Source organism: Lacerta agilis, chromosome 9, assembly GCF_009819535.1.
Source record: "Lacerta agilis isolate rLacAgi1 chromosome 9, rLacAgi1.pri, whole genome shotgun sequence".
In the NCBI taxonomy this organism is placed as follows: Eukaryota; Metazoa; Chordata; class Lepidosauria; order Squamata; family Lacertidae; genus Lacerta; species Lacerta agilis.
Genome location: NC_046320.1, coordinates 54,447,242 through 54,467,005, shown reverse-complemented (window position 1 = coordinate 54,467,005; position 19,764 = coordinate 54,447,242). Strand labels below are relative to the sequence as shown.

Below are 19,764 nucleotides of genomic sequence, written 5' to 3'. Positions count from 1 at the left end.
GCTCAGGCTGAGCGGCCGGAAGCGGGAGATGCCGGCGCGCGGCAGTGACGCAAATCCCCTCGCGACCACGAGCGGGACTCAGGGAAGGAAGCTCCGCCCCTGGCGGGCGGGCAAGCGACTAGCGCGATGTTTTGGGGTCCTAGGTTTCCGCGCCGACGTGTTGCGGCTTGTAGTTTAGCTGACTCTGTAGCTGCCTGCATGTGCCTGGCTTTACCAACTTATACGAAAGTTAACATGGCAGTGTTGGGAACAAGCTCTCTCTTTCTCTCTCGAAAAAGAGAGAGTCGGTGTTTCTCAAACTTGGGTGTCCACAACTGCTGTTTGACTACAATTCTCATCATCCCTAGCTAGCAGGACCAGTGGTCAGGCATGATAGGAGTTGTAGTCCAGCATAATAATAATAATAATAATAATAATAATAATAATAATAATAATAATAATTTATTTATACCTTCCCCATCTAGCTGGGTTTCCCCAGCAACAGCCGAGAACCTAAGTTTGAGAAACACCGTGAAAGAGAACATCCATGTTCAGAGGCAGTGTTTATCTGGGCAGTTGCTGCGGGGTGGAGGGGGGAGAGTAGCGAGTCAGTAGTGGAGGAAAGGCCTTCATGTCTTGCTTGAGGACTTGGGAACATGTGGGTGAACGTTGGGAAATAAAGGTGGAGTGGAGCTCTCCTTGTCTGGATGAAGGATGCATTGCAGGGGGGGTTGGACTAGATGACCCTTGGGCTTCTTCCAACTCTTAAGATTTTATGATTCTATGGGAGGTATGTGTAGAAACCAGCCCACAGTGTAAAGTCAGTCCAAAAGCACGAACACATTGGGAGCCATTCTCTTGCGTAAACATCGTTTTATCCTTTCAATAATTCTGTGAAGTTAGTGAGAGATGGTGATTGTTCCAGTGTAACCCAGTGAGCTTCTTGTCATGTCTAAGTGGTGATTGTGAACCTAGATCTCCCTGAACTAAATTCAGCATTCTAGCCATTAAACTTTTGGCTCTCAAAACTTCTTAAAGCTGCAAACCTGACTTCCCCCTACACTTGAATAGAACCAGATTTAAACCAGCACTGCATACTGTTATAAAAATTAGGTTCAACCCCAGAAGGGAGTCCATGAACCTGGGGGAGAGCCTTAGTAGGGCTCCCCTCCTTTCAAGAGCACTTATGAATAAAATAGAGACGATACAGAATCTCCCAAAGCAAGGCGATTGCCCTGTATTTTATTACTGCTGCAGCAGGGTGTCTTGCAAGCAAAAGACCCCGAACAAAGGTGTGCAAGCTCCTATATAGACTTTTGAAATTCCCCCCTCCAGCTCAAGACCACCCCTCCATACATTAGAATTACATCACAAATTGGGAGGGTCTGGTGGCAACTTGGACCCTGCCCCCATGCCTCTTGCCCTCCACAAAAAAAACCCATCAAGTGAAACAAAAGATATTTACATTTCCCTATATCCCAGCCAAGTTAATCACACCTTTTTGTCTGACACTTAGCTATCAGGATGCCAGATATTATCACTCAGGCAGAGGTCTGCTGAGTAGCTGGAGGGGCAACCCCCCTTTGTTCCTGAGACAAAGAAATACTTGCGTCAGTTGGGAGTGAGGCCTGTCTTCCTGTGCTGGTTTTCAGACATGTGGCCTTATTTGTTTTGGTACATTAATAACAATTAATATATAAATAAAATACCCTAAAATTCTTACAACATTTCCCCCCTTTGAGGCTTAATTTTTTGATAAAAAAATTATTGCCTCACAAAATTATTAACCTGGTATGAAATGGATGCCTTTGTGTGAATCTGAAAAGTCTTGCAAGTCAGGGCACTTAGGGATAACATGTTGCAGGGATAAACATTTTCTCCCTAGTCTATGCTTTATTTACCAGGAAGGTCCACCAGTGACTAAAAATGCAGTTTGTTTTGTTCCTGTCTTTTGTGTGTGTTTCCAGGTGTCAAAGCTAGCTGTCCTGTGGTCTCTTGACCTTCAGCATGCCGCAGCAACACCCATCAACATGCGTCCCTGGTGTAAGGGCTTGCATTGATTTGACCTAAAGCCTTTTTTACCCCATGTGGTTAGGTGTGACACTCCCTGGAGAGAAAATGCCCCATCCTGCGCATCTTTGGGGCCTCTGTGGCTTTGGTCCTGCTCTCAAAGGGGTGGGCCTGCGCTCTTGCTATTTAAGGGGACAAAGCCAATGGCACCTTGGATACAGTTGTCCAATTCAAACAAAGTCCAATTAAAATTTATATATGCCCATGGTTCTCACTTTCCAAACCAAGGTGTGAAAAACCATTCTAAAAAAGGCAGTAGTCCAAATTAATCAATTTAACATATAAGGAACCATTCCTGCTAAATCAAAGCATAAACACCTTCATGTATCTAGGTTTGTTTGTTTTTTGGATCTTTAAGTTTCTTCTTGATAAATGATTCAAACAATCTAAAATGTGTAGAGGAGGTTGGAGTATCCAGTGGGTCAAGGAAATGTGGTCTAACCTAAATACATGACTATGCAATAGCCTGATCTATTGAAACATAAAATGCATGCAATATACTATACATTAAACATAAAAACAAAACAATTAAACACAAAAAGAACACACTATCAGACACATTTCAGCATTCCTACATAATAACACATTATACACAACATTCAATTATTAATTCCACAGCAGTTGGATGTCTTTGAGGAACTCATGTGATTTTGAGACAGAATCTTGAGGTCAAAAGAAAAATGTCCTTACAATTCAACTCCCCCCTTTGTTAATTCCCCCAGACCCCCCTCAGTCTTATGTCCTTTGGAAGGAGATTGCTGTGGCCACTCTGAAAACTCTGAAGTCTTGTTGCTGTTGCTGCTGCTGCAGGAGGTAGCTAGTCTTGTGGTCACATGGAATTGGGCTGAGGGTTTTCCATCATTGGGTCTGCATTAACGTCTGTAGAAGGGATATCCTGTAAGGGGTAGGGTTTGGGGGCTTAAGGACATAGTTATCAAGGGAATAAGTAAAAGCCAAAAAAATAAAAATAAAAAAATCTCCCGGAGTCCTCCTGGGAAACTGCAAACAAAAAAATCTTGATGCATTAAGCATTTTAATTATTTCAATATTATCATCATATTTCTATATAATTACTGTTAGTACCTACTTAGTTTGTTTGGATTCTTTTTTTCAAAAGGTAAAAATATTAAAAGGAAACAAAATTAAAAATTAGATCCACATTAAACAATGTGCTATCTGATAAAAAAGAACTTTATGAAGGAAAAACAAACAAACTTATAGATGGTACCTGACCCCATCCAAGTTAGTCAAAAATAAATAAATAAATATCAACCATAAGTTTAGGAGATGTAACAAATGACATGTCCCCAAAATAAAAAATGACCTATGAGGAACCAAAAATAAATGATAAAACACACAATTTCTAACAATGGTTCCCAAATGAAACTTTAAAAAAAATAATGTTTGTTTATGTGACAACATCAGCTAGAATGTTAATAGCAAAAATACTGAAAAAATGGGTTAACACCAATAAAAGAATACTTGGTTGTGCTTAGATCAATTTCATAGACATAATGGAGAACTAATTTAATAAATGAAAAGCAGATTATTTGTAGCCTAAAAATATAGGGAAGTAAACTAACATAGCAGGGATTATTAGCAGGGATTCAAACTTGTTATGAAGAGAGGAAAGGGTTATAGCAGATTAACATAAGAGAGAATGCTTGGAGTCAAATGCAAAGAGTGAGTACCTACTGGGAAAGAACAATAGAACCTTCGTTTTGCATAGTCTTATCACCTGAGTGGACTTCAGAGGAAGCATTTGACCAAAGGTGCAAATCAGTGGTAGAATAAAAAGAAGATGGCAATTTACCTTTAGGTGCCCCTCCCCCATTCCTTAACATCCCCACTCAGAGATAGAATTTGCATTTAAGGTTCTGAAAGAACTGCAATTTTTTTCTCTGCACCCTGGATCTCAGTATCCTGATGTAAAAGGAAAATTATTTCCTGTGAAAATCTGTCAGGATGTGCTGTGGATAAAATGCATAGGCATACATACATACAAAACAAAACAGAAGGGGAAAAAAAACTACTAAAGAGATGAACTAGAGTGCTGGGATATTTACCTGTGGAAAGAATTTTGCATGTTAGATTTGGAATGGCAACCTCTTAACTTGCAATGGTTCAGTACTTAATTCCCCCTTTTGAAAATAAGACACTGCAATTTATCTTGTAAAATTTAAGACTTCTGCAGCAGGAAAAATTGTGTATTGAACACTGAGTTCACAAGTTCAAAGTCTTATATAAAAATTCAAAGTTACAAATCTCCATTTTCAATATTTGCCATGTTTGGGTTGAACAAGCACTTACATAAGATTATTTTAAGCAAGCTTACACTTTCTAAACCTTGATTACTTCTCTTATTTACTTCAAGGAAAACGAAGATCTCTAACATACAGGCTCTCAGACTGGATATATATATATATATATATATATATATATATATATATATATGAATTTCTCTCTGGCCTTTTTAAGCTCACTGATGTTACACAAGGAAAACAAAAATGACAGAGACACAAGGAACAGACTCACATGTATAACAGACAACACACATAACAGACATGTAACATGTAAACATATATTTCCATAAGGAGTTGGCTCACTTCCTGTTTCATTAAGCGGTTAGTGGGAAAGTCCCACATGAAGTGGTTTTATGAGCCTCCTTTTAAGGACCAATTTCAAAGATTGAGCAAACATTTTCAAAGTTACAACCCTTCATTTTTCTTCATCCTGTACCAATTGCAATTTTATAAGTTTGTCATGTCAATTTTAAAGTACAAATTGGAGAGAACTGGCTCAGAGTTCCAGCCAGGACCAAGCCTGATGGGCTTTGTTCTGACCAGGAGTCTGGGAAAGGAATTCCTTGGATTGGGGTGCACCCATTATCTAAAAGTGTGGTCTGACCGTTTATTCTGCAGTCGGGTTAGGAGAACCCTCTATCCTGGGACACGTTCAACCCGGATCTTCTAGATCCCACAGCCCCCGGCTGTGATCTGCCTACCGTTCGTTTGCGCTAACTACTAGGTGGCCCAGCCTTTGGTCTCCTGACTACTCAGCTGTCCCGTGCCGCTAAATACCTTTGGAACCCTCCCCTGGTTATCAATTGCCTGAGGGTCCCACAGCAACTTTCCTGCCTGTTACAAACTAAGGGAAAAAGACCACCTGCCCTCAGACGCTTGCGTGTGCAATGCCGAGCGGTAAGTCTTGGATAGATTTGAAAAGGAACAGGTGCACTTGCGTTCTCTGTTCACGGGTCATCTCCCAACAAGGATTGCCATGGCAGAGGGGCGCCTTCACCTGATAAGTTCAAAAGGAGAAAAGGAAACAGAGCTGGGTTTTAGAGGACCCAGTTTAAGGAGAGAGACAGCCCGCTCAGACTCTCTAGACAGGTTGCTAGGAGTGAGCTGGGACGGTATCCTCTGAGCACTGCGTTAGACGTAGGAACCGTTGCCCAAGGTCTGGTTCTACCTTATTATTTAGCCCTTGCAGCTAGGCTGCAACCAGAACCCAAGATAAGAAGAGCAAGATAGGGATAGAACAGAATTTTAGTTGCTGCGGCTATTTAGCCCACCCCGTGTCCCTTTTTCCCTTATACTCACTTCGCGATCGCACTGGGCTGTCCTGGGTCTTCGCTGTACCTGTCCTGTAAAACAATTTCCCTTTTCCCAGTTGCGTTGCTTTGCCTTCTGTAAGTCTCTTAAGGACTCCCAATTACTGCCAAAAACTTTGGATCTCCCAGGCTTAGAAACCCTCCCTGCAATTGGCTGGGAGCGCGCTGGATTTCCTTCCCCTGGGATCCCAAAATTATTGGTAAAACTGGGTCCCACCAGAGTCACCAAAAAATGTTATAAAAATTAGGTTCAACCCCAGAAGGGAGTCCATGAACCTGGGGGAGAGCCTTAGTAGGGCTCCCCTCCTTTCAAGAGCACTTATGAATAAAATAGAGACGATACAGAATCTCCCAAAGCAAGGCGATTGCCCTGTATTTTATTACTGCTGCAGCAGGGTGTCTTGCAAGCAAAAGACCCCGAACAAAGGTGTGCAAGCTCCTATATAGACTTTTGAAATTCCCCCCTCCAGCTCAAGACCACCCCTCCATACATTAGAATTACATCACAAATTGGGAGGGTCTGGTGGCAACTTGGACCCTGCCCCCATGCCTCTTGCCCTCCACAAAAAAAAACCATCAAGTGAAACAAAAGATATTTACATTTCCCTATATCCCAGCCAAGTTAATCACACCTTTTTGTCTGACACTTAGCTATCAGGATGCCAGATATTATCACTCAGGCAGAGGTCTGCTGAGTAGCTGGAGGGGCAACCCCCCTTTGTTCCTGAGACAAAGAAATACTTGCGTCAGTTGGGAGTGAGGCCTGTCTTCCTGTGCTGGTTTTCAGACATGTGGCCTTATTTGTTTTGGTACATTAATAACAATTAATATATAAATAAAATACCCTAAAATTCTTACAACAATACCACATTGTAACAACTCATCCAGAATCAACCCATTTTTATGTTACATAGTGAAAGTATAATAAAAATTAAATGAATTCCTTCCAGTAGCACCTTAGAGACCAAATAAGTTTGTTATTGATATGAGCTTTCGTGTGCATTTCATATCAGCCTTATGAATAGTAAAAAATGTGATCTTGTGCATCATTGTGTGTGTCTTTAAATTTATGTGGTGCCACAGCAGATTTAGGACCACAGTGCATGATGTGTAGCCTGCTTGATTTCAAAAGTCCATGCTGGCCAGTGAATCTGCAGCTTTATTATCTGATTAGATAGAAAGTATGTTATGCAAGTCTTGTCTTTCCCAATCAAATATTTTCTGGGAAGAATACTGTACTAAAGTTACTGTATCACAGCAGAGGCAGGCAATATAAAATGAAGCTGTGTGTTATGTGTAGTGCATGTTAAAGACATATTCACCTAGCTCTTGAAATAAAGCATATGAAGCCAGTAAGCGTATTTATATATCGTAGCCATAATATATATTTCATATCAATATGAACATATAAACATTTATCTCGTTTCAGTTTGATATGCTCATTCAATCCTGGAATATGAATGGTTTCAGATTTAGGACAGTGTGGTTATTGTTCTGAGTTTCAGTTTTTACAATTATTAGTGTGAATAGATCACCATTCAATAATAGATCACCATTCAATAATCAAGGCATGTTTTCAAGATAACATAATATAAATTAGTGCACATTTTGTGCTTCTTAAAGTGAAATCCTAAACATGTCTACTCAGAAGCATATTGTGATGGCCATTAGCTATAAACTTCCAGGTAAATCAGTATAGAACTGCATCATTAATAATGGTCTTTGGGAATTTGATACACCATTGTAAAGAGATTAATCTTGTATTGTGGCAGTGACCCAAAGGGCCATAATGAATGTGATAATATAAATCCTTGAATATGCTTTTATAGAGAAGTTATGGTAACCTGTTGCATTAAGAAACTGATAATTTGGCAAGAGGCCTTCCCCACTAGGAAAGAAATACAGCGAATACGTCAATCACAAAGATGCAGTTCATAAGCTAGAACATAAGTTGATACATGGTGAAAATGGCTACACATAACACAGGTTCCCATATATGTGTACTAACAAAATGTAACAGATCTCTGAGAATCAAGGTTTACTTAGCAATGCTTATTGCGCATGCGTATTAAACTAGAATGAGGTAATGAAGAACTTTATTGGTTAAACTGAAATCCTTTGTTTGAAATGTTATAAATACCCCTGCCTGGACCTTTGGGCAGGGTTGCAGTTTTGCGAAAAGATTCGACTGTAACCTTATTGCTTTGCAATAAATAATAATGGACTCCTAGCTCCTCTAGTCTCTTGAGTTTTATTGGCGTAACTCAGAAGATAGGCCATTTTGGGCTTTACAACAGTATCATTTAATTAATTATTGTTTCCCCACATTTTGAATAAAGTACTAGTGTCTCAGAGTCATTTATTTGAATTAGAATTGCCAATCATAAAGTACTGTGAGAACATTCCTATCGCTACAGTCAAAGAGTTACATAAATATATGGTAATTTCCATTCTATACAAACCTTAATTTCTGCTTGGCTGAAAAACAGTTAATTTGGAAGGACAATATAGAAATGACAAATATGCGAGTGACATTTGCCCCACTAACCACTTACTTTGCCTTCTCGAGGAGTAGAATAAGAATGTTTTATTGAAGTCAGCATGGTCAAAGGAAGCACAATTAGTTTTATTAGGTGATAATGGTAGTACATTTATTGCTTGGACTCTGGAAATTTATGACAGTGGTAGTACTTTAACCCCAGAGCACTGGCCGTCACGACTTAACTGAAGTGTACCGGAAGGGACCATTATGCAGCCTTTGTCCAAATCAAGGGCAATAATTGCAATTAGTTGATTGTATAGCAAGTTCCTGTTGTCTTTGTCCATGGAGTTTTCTTGGCAGGGGTACTGGAGTGGTTTGCCAGTTCCTACTCCAGGTGGATCACGTTTGGTCCAAACTCTCCACTATGACCTGTCCATCTTGGCCTGTCCATAGCTTCCCTGAGTAATTCAAGCCCCTTCGCCACGACAAGGCAGTGATCCATGAAGGGGCTGGACTGGATGAATCCCAAACTGGAATTAAGATTGCCGGAAAAAATATCAACAACCTCAGATATGCTGATGATACTACCTGGATGGCAGAAAGTGAGGAGGAATTAAAGAACCTTTCAATGAGGGTGAAAGAGGAGAGCGCAAAATATGGTCTGAAGCTCAACATCAAAAAAACTAAGATCATGGCCACTGGTCCCATCACCTCCTGGCAAATAGAAGGGGAAGAAATGGAGGGAGTGAGAGATTTCACTTTCTTGGGTTCCATGATCACTACAGATGGTGACAGCAGTCACGAAATTAGAAGACGCCTGCTTCTTGGGAGAAAAGCAATGACAAACCTAGACAGCATCTTAAAAAGCAAAGACATCACCTTGCCGACAAAGGTCCGTATAGTTAAAGCTATGGTTTTCCCAGTAGTAATGTACGGAAGTGAGAGCTGGACCATCAAGAAGGCTGATCGCCGAAGAATTGATGCTTTTGAATTATGGTGCTGGAGGAGACTCTTGAGAGTCCCATGGACTGCAAGAAGATCAAACCTATCCATTCTCAAAGAAATCAGCCCTGAGTGCTCACTGGAAGGACAGATCCTGAAGTTGAGGCTCCAGTACTTTGGCCACCTGATGAGAAGAGAAGACTCCCTAGAAAAGACCCTGATGTTGGGAAAGATGGAGGGCACAAGGAGAAGGGGACGACAGAGGATGAGATGGTTGGACAGTGTTCTCAAAGCTACTAACATGAGTTTGGCCAAACTGCGAGAGGCAGTGAAGGATAGGCGTGCCTGGCGTGCTCTGGTCCATGGGGTCACGAAGAGTCGGACACGACTGAACGACTGAACAACAACAAATAGCAAGTTCATCCTGAAACTATGAATGCAGTTGTTCTCTGGAAGCTCTTCTACAGAGTAATGTGGTCACTTCTGATTTTCATTTCATTAGAATTCTGTGGAGCTGCCTTATCCTCAAGATCAAACTCCATGGTTCACTTACCACATTATTTTCAAAAAATAAAAAAGTTGTCCAGTAGCACCTTAGAGACCAACTAAGTTTGTTCTGGGTATAAGCTTTCGTGTGCATGCACACTTCTTCAGATACGACACAAAAGCATGCACACGAAAGCTTATACCCAGAACAAACTTAGTTGGTCTCTAAGGTGCTACTGGACAACTTTTTTATTTATTTTATTTATTTTGACTGCGTCAGACCAACATGGCTACCTACCTGAATCATATTATTTTCAGGATCAGATGCAGTGTACCTCGGAATAAAGGGGCACAACAGTTGGAGAGGGCTGGTGTCCTCATCTGCTAGTGAGCTCCCCATAGGCACCTGGTTAACTGCTTGCCAGATCAGATATTGGACTTGACGGGCCTCCATTCTGATCCATCAGGGCTCTTATTATGTTCTTATATTCCAGTGATGTGTCCATGATTCACATGGTGTGAATGGAAGGTGGCTTGTATATTACAAGGTCTCTGAGCACCTATAAATCAGCTTTCCAGTCACCCCACTTTTCTTCTCATAATGATGGTCTCTCAAGGACATATAGATTATATTCTCAAGAAGAAAACCGTGCCCGTGATCTGTGTTCTCTTTCCAAAGCCACATTCAGGCAGCAGCTAGGGAACCTGATGACTTTTGAACAATGGCAGTCAGAAGAGTCATGCACTGATCACTCACAGAATCCTATTCCAATTTCATCCAACTGCCAATGTGTGTAAGCATTTGTGTGCATTTCTGAAATGCTACTTGTGTAATAGAGGAGGAACAGATACTTTCTGGTGAATATGTCATTATTCCTTACCTTCTAGAGATTTTAAACACGAATTAAGTGTTGAGATACAAGTTAAGCTAGCATGGCAGAGAAGCACACAATCCCCTCCTTTAATTACAAAGGTGTTTCCCCTCCTCCAGTTTGCATTGGGGCTGCAGCATGCTGGAAGGGGCGGGGGGCTTAACCCTCTCCCCTACAGCTGCTATCCTGTCAGAGGAAGAGTTTTCCTTATTTCCCCCATTTGACCCAGCTGTTAGGGTCATGAGTGTTTTGGTTCTGCAGTTTCTCCACACATCTTGCACATCATAAATGAATGAATCAGTCAAAATGGAAATAATAATCCTGGCCAGCCTTTACAGAGGAGTTGTAAGAATTTACAGAATTATACATGTGAAGCATTTTGGGGACTTTTGGCTCTCCACAGTACACATCAATGGGCTCTTGAGAGTGTAGGATGTTTTATCATCAGATGGTGAGAGGGCACGGAGAAGGTGTTCTGTTCAACAACAAAAGCAAATCCCTACATAGCATGTTTGAAGCAGCTCTTTGGATCCCAGCTTAAATATCATTAGCATTACCTAGCGAGCATGCCCTCACCTGACCCTAATTTGATTCTCAAGATTGCCGGTGTTAATTAAAAACAGTTCTTCACAAAAGCAGGCTTTCACTGAATTGGAAATAAGGAATGAGGTGAGAAAAGTGTGTGCAATTTTTGCCAGTAGTGGCAATGAAATATGTGGGGAGGATGACACAGGAAGTGCAAAATAGGTTCTGAAGTGATACAATCTGCCACACAGGAGTGGTCAGTAGGGTGGCACCATGGAGCTGGCATCCTAGCAGCAGTGTTACTCCCACTTCCCAGGGTGTTGTGGTGAGGTTGGAGCAGTACAGGTGCACTGGCAGAGACAAACTCATGCACCTGAGCTGCCTCCACCTCATCACTGCTCTGCTTGTCCCAGAAAGGAGCAGTGGTGCTGCTGTCAGGAGGCCATCCCTGCTGTTCAGTATTGCTCAAGTTATTTGGGAAACGAGCCCATACAATGCAGAGGACAGTCCTGTATTTGAAGGTCTGTCTGGTCCATTACAAAGAACCCTAAGAGGAAGAACAGATGCCATGAAGTTGCCTTTCCATAATCAGCACCTGGACAGCAGACTGAGCAAGACACACAGGCCACCTGGTCACAATCTTTCCCAATGTGGTCTGATGTATTCTATTTCTATGAGGGTTGCCATGTGCCCTCTTTTTCGACGACATGCCCTCTTTTTCAGAGGTAAAAATTCTGTCCAGGTAGCTTTTTTAAATTTGCCAAAATGTCTCTGGCTATACAGTACTTTCTGGATGAGACATAACTGGTGGTTGAAGACCACATCTCTTCTCCTGCCCCCCTCAGCAATATATCACAGCTTCTATAGCCTACATAAAGTAGGGGTATTTAAAATGAGAGTCATCATGGTGTCCTCTTTTTTGTTCTTCAAAATATGGCAACCCTAAAATTAAACTCATTATTTCTAAATTTGCATCTTTCTATATGAATTGGCATCTACACACTTCATGCAAATCTCTGCCGCCTTTGGTCCTTTTTAATGGTAAATTCCCTCTCTCTTTTTGGCAAAGTGTAAATGGCCACTCCAGACAAAAGAGAAGTCAGTACTTTCCCCAGAAAAGTGCTTGTCTATCCTTGCCTTCCTATCGTGCAGCCTACAGGCTTTGCATTTACTAAATTTACAGGGAGATGAACTAAGTCATATATGAGCTACATGCCAGCATGTATTTTAGTAAAAACACACACACACACACACCTGAGGAGAACAATAAAACGTCAGAATGCCACCAGTTACCTCAGTTCTTAATAATTAACTGGAAAGGCCTTCAATGAACTTAGTACCCAAGTGTGGAGTTTGGAATCTGACCCTTACTACATCTAGATAAACATTATTGTGACAGATTCAGAAGCCCTCTTTTCAGGCTTCACTCCAATCGGAGCAGTTCACTTCTCCATAGCCTTGAAATATTTCACAGTATTATAGCTGTTAGACGGGACAAGCATGATTCTTCTCACTGTGCTTTTCCCGTGCATCATTTCCACCTACTCAGCATCTGTGAAAGGTAAGTTACTTATTTAGATAATATTTTGTTATTTCCTTTAGTAATTTTGATGAAAAGGGGGGCAGTAAAGGGGGGGGGAACGCTGCTAATTTGAGACTTTTTGTTTTTAGATCATATTAAACTTGCATTATGCTTAGATCACCCAACCATGTCAAGAGCAGCTTTTCTGTAATCTGAAAAAGAAAGTGCCAAAGGCATTTATATTATCAGTGAAACTGTATTTGTCCCTCTCTGATGGAGGAGTCTGGATCTAGGCTTCAATTCTGCAGCCATTAACAGGGATCTATATGGAAATGGCGTTAGGAAAGTGGGGCTGCCATTGTAACCCCACTTACCTGAGAGTAAACCTGACTGAATGCACTATGACTCCCTAGTGAATTGAAATGGTTAGGATTGCAATGTGCTTTTTATTAATTTAGTCTGCAATCTTATACCCACTTACTTGTTGGGAGTAAGTCCCATTGAACCCAATGGAGTTTACTTCTGAATGCATAGGAATGTATTGCTCGCCACAGTTCCTGAATAACTGTGTATAATAGTTATTATAGTAATAGTAATAATAGTTATTAACTTAACACCCCCCAAAAAAGCCAGTGTAAAATTAAGCTGTTACATATCTTTGTAAAAATAGCCTTCTTACAAAGATTGGAGATAATGCTCTGACACTAGACCAGATGTTGCTTTTTATGACTTCCAAAATATTATTATTATGCTCATTATTATGAATTCATTTGAATCATTGGTATCCGAAATCGGAGTGTGAAGTTTGTTAAATAAGTTTATGTTAAATAAGTAAGGAGATATTGAATTTAAGTTAAAAGCAGCATGTTAAATGATAGAAGAAATAAGTTTAGCTCTAAGAATATTTGGTTAAGTTTCAGGCTATAATGCAAAAGATAAGACAAAGGTGTTTTTTCTTTCTATATCAAGTTAAGTTAAACTTCTATAGAGAAAAGATGTTAAGGAGAAAGTGTATTGTATTAAAACCGAAGGTGCACAGGCGGGGGAAGTCAAGTGTCAAGATTCGGAACTAGAATTTTTTTTTTTTCTATAGCAAGATATACAGATAAGAAGAAGAATCCTGACATTATGTGTATGTGTATTTGTATTTGTTTTGATATTTGTAGGTGTGGGGGTTGGGTTTATGTTGTTTTGTGAAAATGCCAATAAATTCTGTTAAAAAAAAAATGAATCACTTTATGGGATTCATATCAAGAGTGCTCTCCATGTTTGTATTGTCAAGCTGCCTTTGAATAACATTTAAGAAAAGAAAAGAAGACTCCAGTCCATTTGGGCTTTGAATCTGGCAGAGTTCTGAGAATGGAATATTCAAAAATCACCTCTAATTGTGTACTATAACAAACTCTTCCATGCTGCCGAAAATCCTGAAGTATCCTTTCATAACAGTGATGTGTAGGCAGTCTGCTGGGCCTTGCAAATGGCAGGCTAAACTGATGGGAGTTCACTCAGGATGACAGCTATGTGATATGACACCTTTCTGTGATGTGGAGGAGGATGAAACTCCACTGTTTCAATGTCTAGGTAAACTCTAAGTCCATAAGTGAAATGAAAAAGTAGCTTGCTACCTTCTTACACACGAGGTCAGCCAGGCCATCCGTCTACATGTGAAAAGCTACATAGCACAAGGACCAGAGTAACAACATCTAGGACTAAAGGTAGGAGCTTTTACAGCCAGAATGTCCCCTAGACTTTGAGACTAGAGATCAGAACATGAGTTGCAATCAGTCCTCAAAGAGGATTAGGAAGATATGCTGACTAGGTCCAATTCTCAGGACAAAACAGCTTTTATTTTTCCATGAATGGCCGTTTAGTACAGAACGCTTAATGATAAAAGATTGGAGGAAAGATAATTAATTTTGATACTTTGTGTGAGGATTTTTCTAGTCCCCATTTTGGTTCCAGGAAGTCTCAAAGGACCATGGGATCTCTTCAGAAACCATTTGGTGGATCTCTTAGCCCATGGGCACCTGTGTGTCATCACCTGATCCTGACCCTATTCATACAGTTTCTGCTGTGTAGTGTCCCTGTCTACCCTTCTGCCACCTTTCTCGGTTCACCACTGGGGTTTGCAGTCCTAGACCTTTTCTACATTCTTACTTTTGCCTCCACTTCTCCCCTGAGATAAAGCTCTCCTTATTCCCCTCCCGTCCTTTTCAGCTTGCCTTTCTCAGTCCGTTTTCTTCATTCTCCTTGTTCCCTTCTAGACTCCCAGGCTCCCGTTGCCTGGGGCCTTGTTTTGCAGTGTCTGCAGCCTCTGTTTTATGAGACTTCTTCTTCCCCATTTCTAAGCCTGTCCTGCTCAGCTTCTGGTCAGCCAAGCAAATACTGTCACACGCTTGACTCTCAACACTTTGCTTTTACAAGCCTGCTTGCTGCACAGAGAGAAGGTTGTTCACCCTGTTCTACATGGGGTCGCACTGCTTGAAGGCTGATATTCACAATCATAGGGTGCTTATTGACCCAACGTTGTCATTAGAAGTTCACATGACCTCTGTGGCTCAAAGTGTCTTTTATCAGCTTTGGCTGATAAAGGTCACTAGCTATGACCTTAAGTGAATGGAGATAGCTTGGCAATTACCCATGCGCTGGGAACCTCTCTTCTAGACTCTTGCCATGTCACCCCCAATCTCCACAACAGTGCAATATTCCTGAGAGATCCAGGCTCTTGCCCAGGGTCTGTGTTTCATTTTGGACAATGAGGCGTAATGGAGACTGTGGTGTCTTTTAGGACTAGCCAATATATCAATATGTCATCCAAAAGCGGTTTGAAGTCCATTTTGTGATATCGGTTTCATAGTTTTTGACTTGACAATGTATTGTGAATCATTATGTGTGTTAGGGCTGGGCGATAGATCTTCCAAAACCGGTTTCAAGTCCATATCATGATATCGGTTTCAAAATCTTTGACCTGGCAATATATTGTGAATCATGATGTGTGTGTTGGCGGGTGTGTGGGGGGGTGTGCTATGCAAAAATCACAATGTGCGGAAACCGTGAAGCTGAACATAACTCGATCCTTATTTCAGACATTGTGTGATATATTGGTATTTCGTGGTGTTTAGCTGGTGATAGATCACAATGTTGAAAACCAGATATTGCCCAGCCCTAGTGTCTTTATGATATTTGGTTTATTTACATATATGCACAACCTGAGCCTAGGATAGAAGGGTGCACATCATTGCATTCCAAGAGGTTCTTGCTTCTCTCATAGGCACAGTCCTGGGTTCAAACAGGAATCAGACATCTAGTGGCAGAGCTTCATGCTCTGGCACTGGGGGCGGAGAGCAGGCAGGGGCGGGGCTGGCACGTGTCCTGGGGGCATGGCATGCTGCCTGTGGGGGCATGGCACCCAACGCGGGCGGGGGGGGGGCAGCCATGATGGCACCCCACCGGGATCGAGCTGTCAGGGGCGGTGCGCTCCACCCCACACTTCTCTTCCTCCGCCAGTGCAGACATCCTGCCTGTTGCCCTACAGCTTGCTTTGTTTTCCCACTGACATAACTAATAATAATAATAATAATAATAATAATTTATAACTCCTAACTTTTCAGTAGGCAGCTGCCTAGCTTGCATTGCTGCTTACTGATTCAAAAACATTTTCCCTTAGAGCACACCAGGCATACAATACAGCAATCCTGAAATTATACTACTTGCCTTTGTTCTTCTACTGAACCTCAAGCTCAGGGAGGGACTTCACCCATTTTTCCGGCTGGCACAGAATCTGCTTTGTTAAGCGCCCATCTCCCTGCCCCCTTTGTTTGCTTAACCATTATCAGGCTGGCCTGGACATGGGAAGCTGAGCCCAGCTATTAAGGGTCTGGCTTCCAGTTTAGCTCTCTAAGCATTGATTAAATTCTAGCACTTACTAAATCCAGGCAGCCAGAAACTCTAGCACTCAAAACCCCATAACAGTGTTATACACAGGGCTCCCTATGTTTAACAGAGTTTATGAAAACAGGCTTCTCTCATGAATAGTGAGCAGTGGAAAGAACTGAAAAGGTCATGGTTGTGCATTGCTGCTTCTCTATTTCACATTAAGTACCAAAAATAACCAGCTTTCTTTAAATATTTCTGACGTATAACAGGGTTTAATGTATCTCTTCCTCCAAGAAAAGATTCTGTCAGTTGCTGCCACAAGGCTCCTCCATAAGCATGTTTATTTAGAAGCAAATCCCAAGCTGAAGAGACAGAAAGTACTGCGCACAAGCTTTATATAGTTTACGCAAACTTTATGTAGTTAAATGTATTTATAAAAAGGTCCCATTGGAGCAAATGTGTGAGACAGCGCAATACTCCCATGTATAATCAACCAAGGACTGGTGTGGTTTAGTAATGCTCCTTTTGTTTAAAAATGAATGTTGTGCTGGTGGCCAAGACAATGGTCCTCGGATGTGAGGGCGATCTGGCTGTGACATCTGTCACCCCATTGATTGCCAGGGTTGATTCGGCTGATCTGGCTGGCTAGGCGGGTGTCCCCTTCCTCCCTCACCGCTCCATGTGCGTCCCTCCCGAAGCTGTGCGCTCTGTGGAAGAGGACGACCATCCCAGATAGAAGGAGTGTACCGTTATTCGGTCAAGGGTATACGATAGCTGCGCTCCCCTGCGAGAACCTCCAAACAAGCTCAAGACAGTGGTCCTCATCCGCTTTACAGAATGCCTCATCACGTTCTTTGTTTCTCTTGCATCAACCATAAATAAACAGAGCTCAAGCGCCTATTCCTGCCAGGCAAAAGCACCCAAAAATAGTGCAAAGCAGGAACAATAAGGGAGAATGTAATCTCTCGTACCTGCATGCTGCTTCTGTGGACAGCTATAATACTGCTCAAGTACGGTGGATTTAGGTGGTGTCATAGGCACACACACACACCCGCACCTGCGACAAGCCCCATCGGACATTCTGGCAGCCTGTCGCAGGTGTGGGAAAGCACGGCAAGGCCTGCTGCAGCGAGGCCTGGATCCTCAAGGTTGGGGGCGCTTAGTAGCATCCCAATTTGGGGGAGGGGGCCTAACGTCCCCTCAACCATAGGGAGTTGGCACCTATGGGTGGTGTGGTCAGATGAGGGCTGCCATCTTAAACCTTCCCTCATCTAGGTAAGTGCTTTTTAAAATTCCATGCTTAAAAAAACCCCTGAATTGCAACAAGTGATGCTGGAGCCCATCGGAAGGGATTTTTCTTTCTGTTTTTCTAAATCCCACTAGTCCCTTTCAGCCTGAAAGGTTCTACGCTTAGGCAGGAATAACCAGCTGCACCAATATAAGGTGGGGGACACTTGGCTTACCAGCAAAACATGATTAAAAGGATCTAGGAGGCTTAGTAGACCACAGCATGAGTCAACAATGTGATGATGCAGTAAAAAAAGCTAATGCTATTCTAGGCTGTATCAACAGAAGTCTGGTCTCTAGATCAAGTTCCACTCTATTCTGCCTTGGTCAGACCTCACCTGGGATACTGCGTCCAGTTTTGGGTGCCACAATTTAAGAAGGATACTGACAAAGCTGTAATGTGTGCAGAAGATAGTGACCAAGTTGATAAAGGGTCTGGAAAGGAAGCCTTATGAGGAATGGTTGAGGGAGCTTGGTATGTTTAGCCTGGAAAAGAGATTGAGAGGAGATATGAGAGCAATCTTCAAACATTCGGAAAAACTTTCTGACAGTGGAACAGACTCCCTTGAGAGGTTTTGCACTCTCTTTCCTTGGAGGTTTGTAAGCAGAGGTTGGATGGCCACCTGTCATGGGTGCTTTAGTTGAGTAGCAAATCTAGTCATTCCCAAGTAACTATGATGACTCAGAATAATTTGTCTGCGTCCCTTAAGAACATAGCAAGCTGTCTTTTACTGAAGCCAAGCCATTGGCCCATCTAGCTCAATGTTTCCTACACCAGGAATCGTCAGCCTTTTCAGACCTTTAAGCCAAACATGCATTTGGAGACCCAATTCTTAATCTTTTAGTTGCATCTGTTTACATGGTTGCCGTGCTCCTGCTGCAACCCACCTTCCCAGGTGTTGAACCTGGGAACTTCTGCATGCAAAGCAAGCTCTCTGCCACTGAGCTACAGCCCTTCCCAGGGCCGGATTTAGGTTTGATGAGGCCCTAAGCTACTGAAGGTAATGGGGCCCTTTATATATCCAGCTGTCCTTTGTCAACAACAAATTGTCACTGTTTTTTGTGTTGAAAATATGCTATTTATGGACATAATAGGTATCTAAAGCCATTTCTACATAACAAATAGGAGCCTACACAACACAAAACATTGTTGCTGTATGTAGGTTTTATTTTTTTATTTTTTTAATCTTATATTTTGGAAATGTACATCCAGGTTTTTTTTTTTCTTTAAATTTTTTTGGGGCCCCCAAGAGAGTGGGGCCCTAAGCTATAGTTTATTTAGCTTATACATAAATCTGGCACTGGCCCTTCCCTTTGTCCACATTAGCTGTCTCTTTGCTCTGCTGCAATCTTCAGGTAGAAGCAGTTGCACTGAACTCAGGTCACAGAGAGCAACCTCTTCCTGTGTGTTGCCTAGGCAACCAGATAAAGCAAGATGCTAGCTTTCACATAACTCTGTCCTTAACACCCAGTGTGCTCAGGCAAGCACTCTCTTCTTTTTTGCTGAAAAGAACCAGACAGATAGTGAACAATTCTCTAAACAAAGAATAATTAGGTTTGATTAATTTTACTTGGGTAGAAACACTGGCCTCCCCAATCCTCACATACAGGCAAACCATGCTTTTGCTGGGTTAATTTACTTGCACATTGAGGTTCTGAGAAGGGCTTTGAAATATTCCTACTACCCCTACACCCAAGGAATCAAGGGCACTAGGCAGAGTCTACCCAGTTCTAAGCCTTCTTAGGGTGGGATCACAATGTCTATACAGTGGTACCTCGAGTTAAGAACTTAATCTGTCCTGGAGGTCCATTCTTAACCTGAAACTGTTCTTAACCTGAGGTACCACTTTAGCTAATGGGGCCTCCCGCTGCCACCGCTGCACGATTTCTGTTCTCATCCTGTGGTAAAGTTCTTAACCCGAGGTACTACTTCAGGGTTAGCAGAGTCTGTAACCTGAAGCGTCTGTAACCCGAGGTACCACTGTATCCTGAATCACTTGCCCCATAAGCTAGAAAAGTATCAGCTACTACAACAATCAAACACATATTCCTGGCAACCTCCTAAGAAATCTTCCAGTAGGAGGCCTTATGAGGTTACCAGGAAGATTCC

General features: G+C 41.9%; 1 protein-coding gene across 1 annotated transcript in view; it reads left to right on the top strand.

Moving 5' to 3' along the window:
- Positions 1-12,366: 12,366 nt before the first annotated feature.
- Positions 12,367-19,764, top strand: part of MTTP (microsomal triglyceride transfer protein) — a 38,389-nt gene continuing 30,991 nt past the window's right edge. Inside the window, exon 1 of the mRNA XM_033160445.1 lies at positions 12,367-12,530. Coding sequence (XP_033016336.1) covers positions 12,470-12,530 — 61 coding nt within the window. The 5' untranslated portion in view covers positions 12,367-12,469. The remainder of the gene's footprint in view (positions 12,531-19,764) is intronic.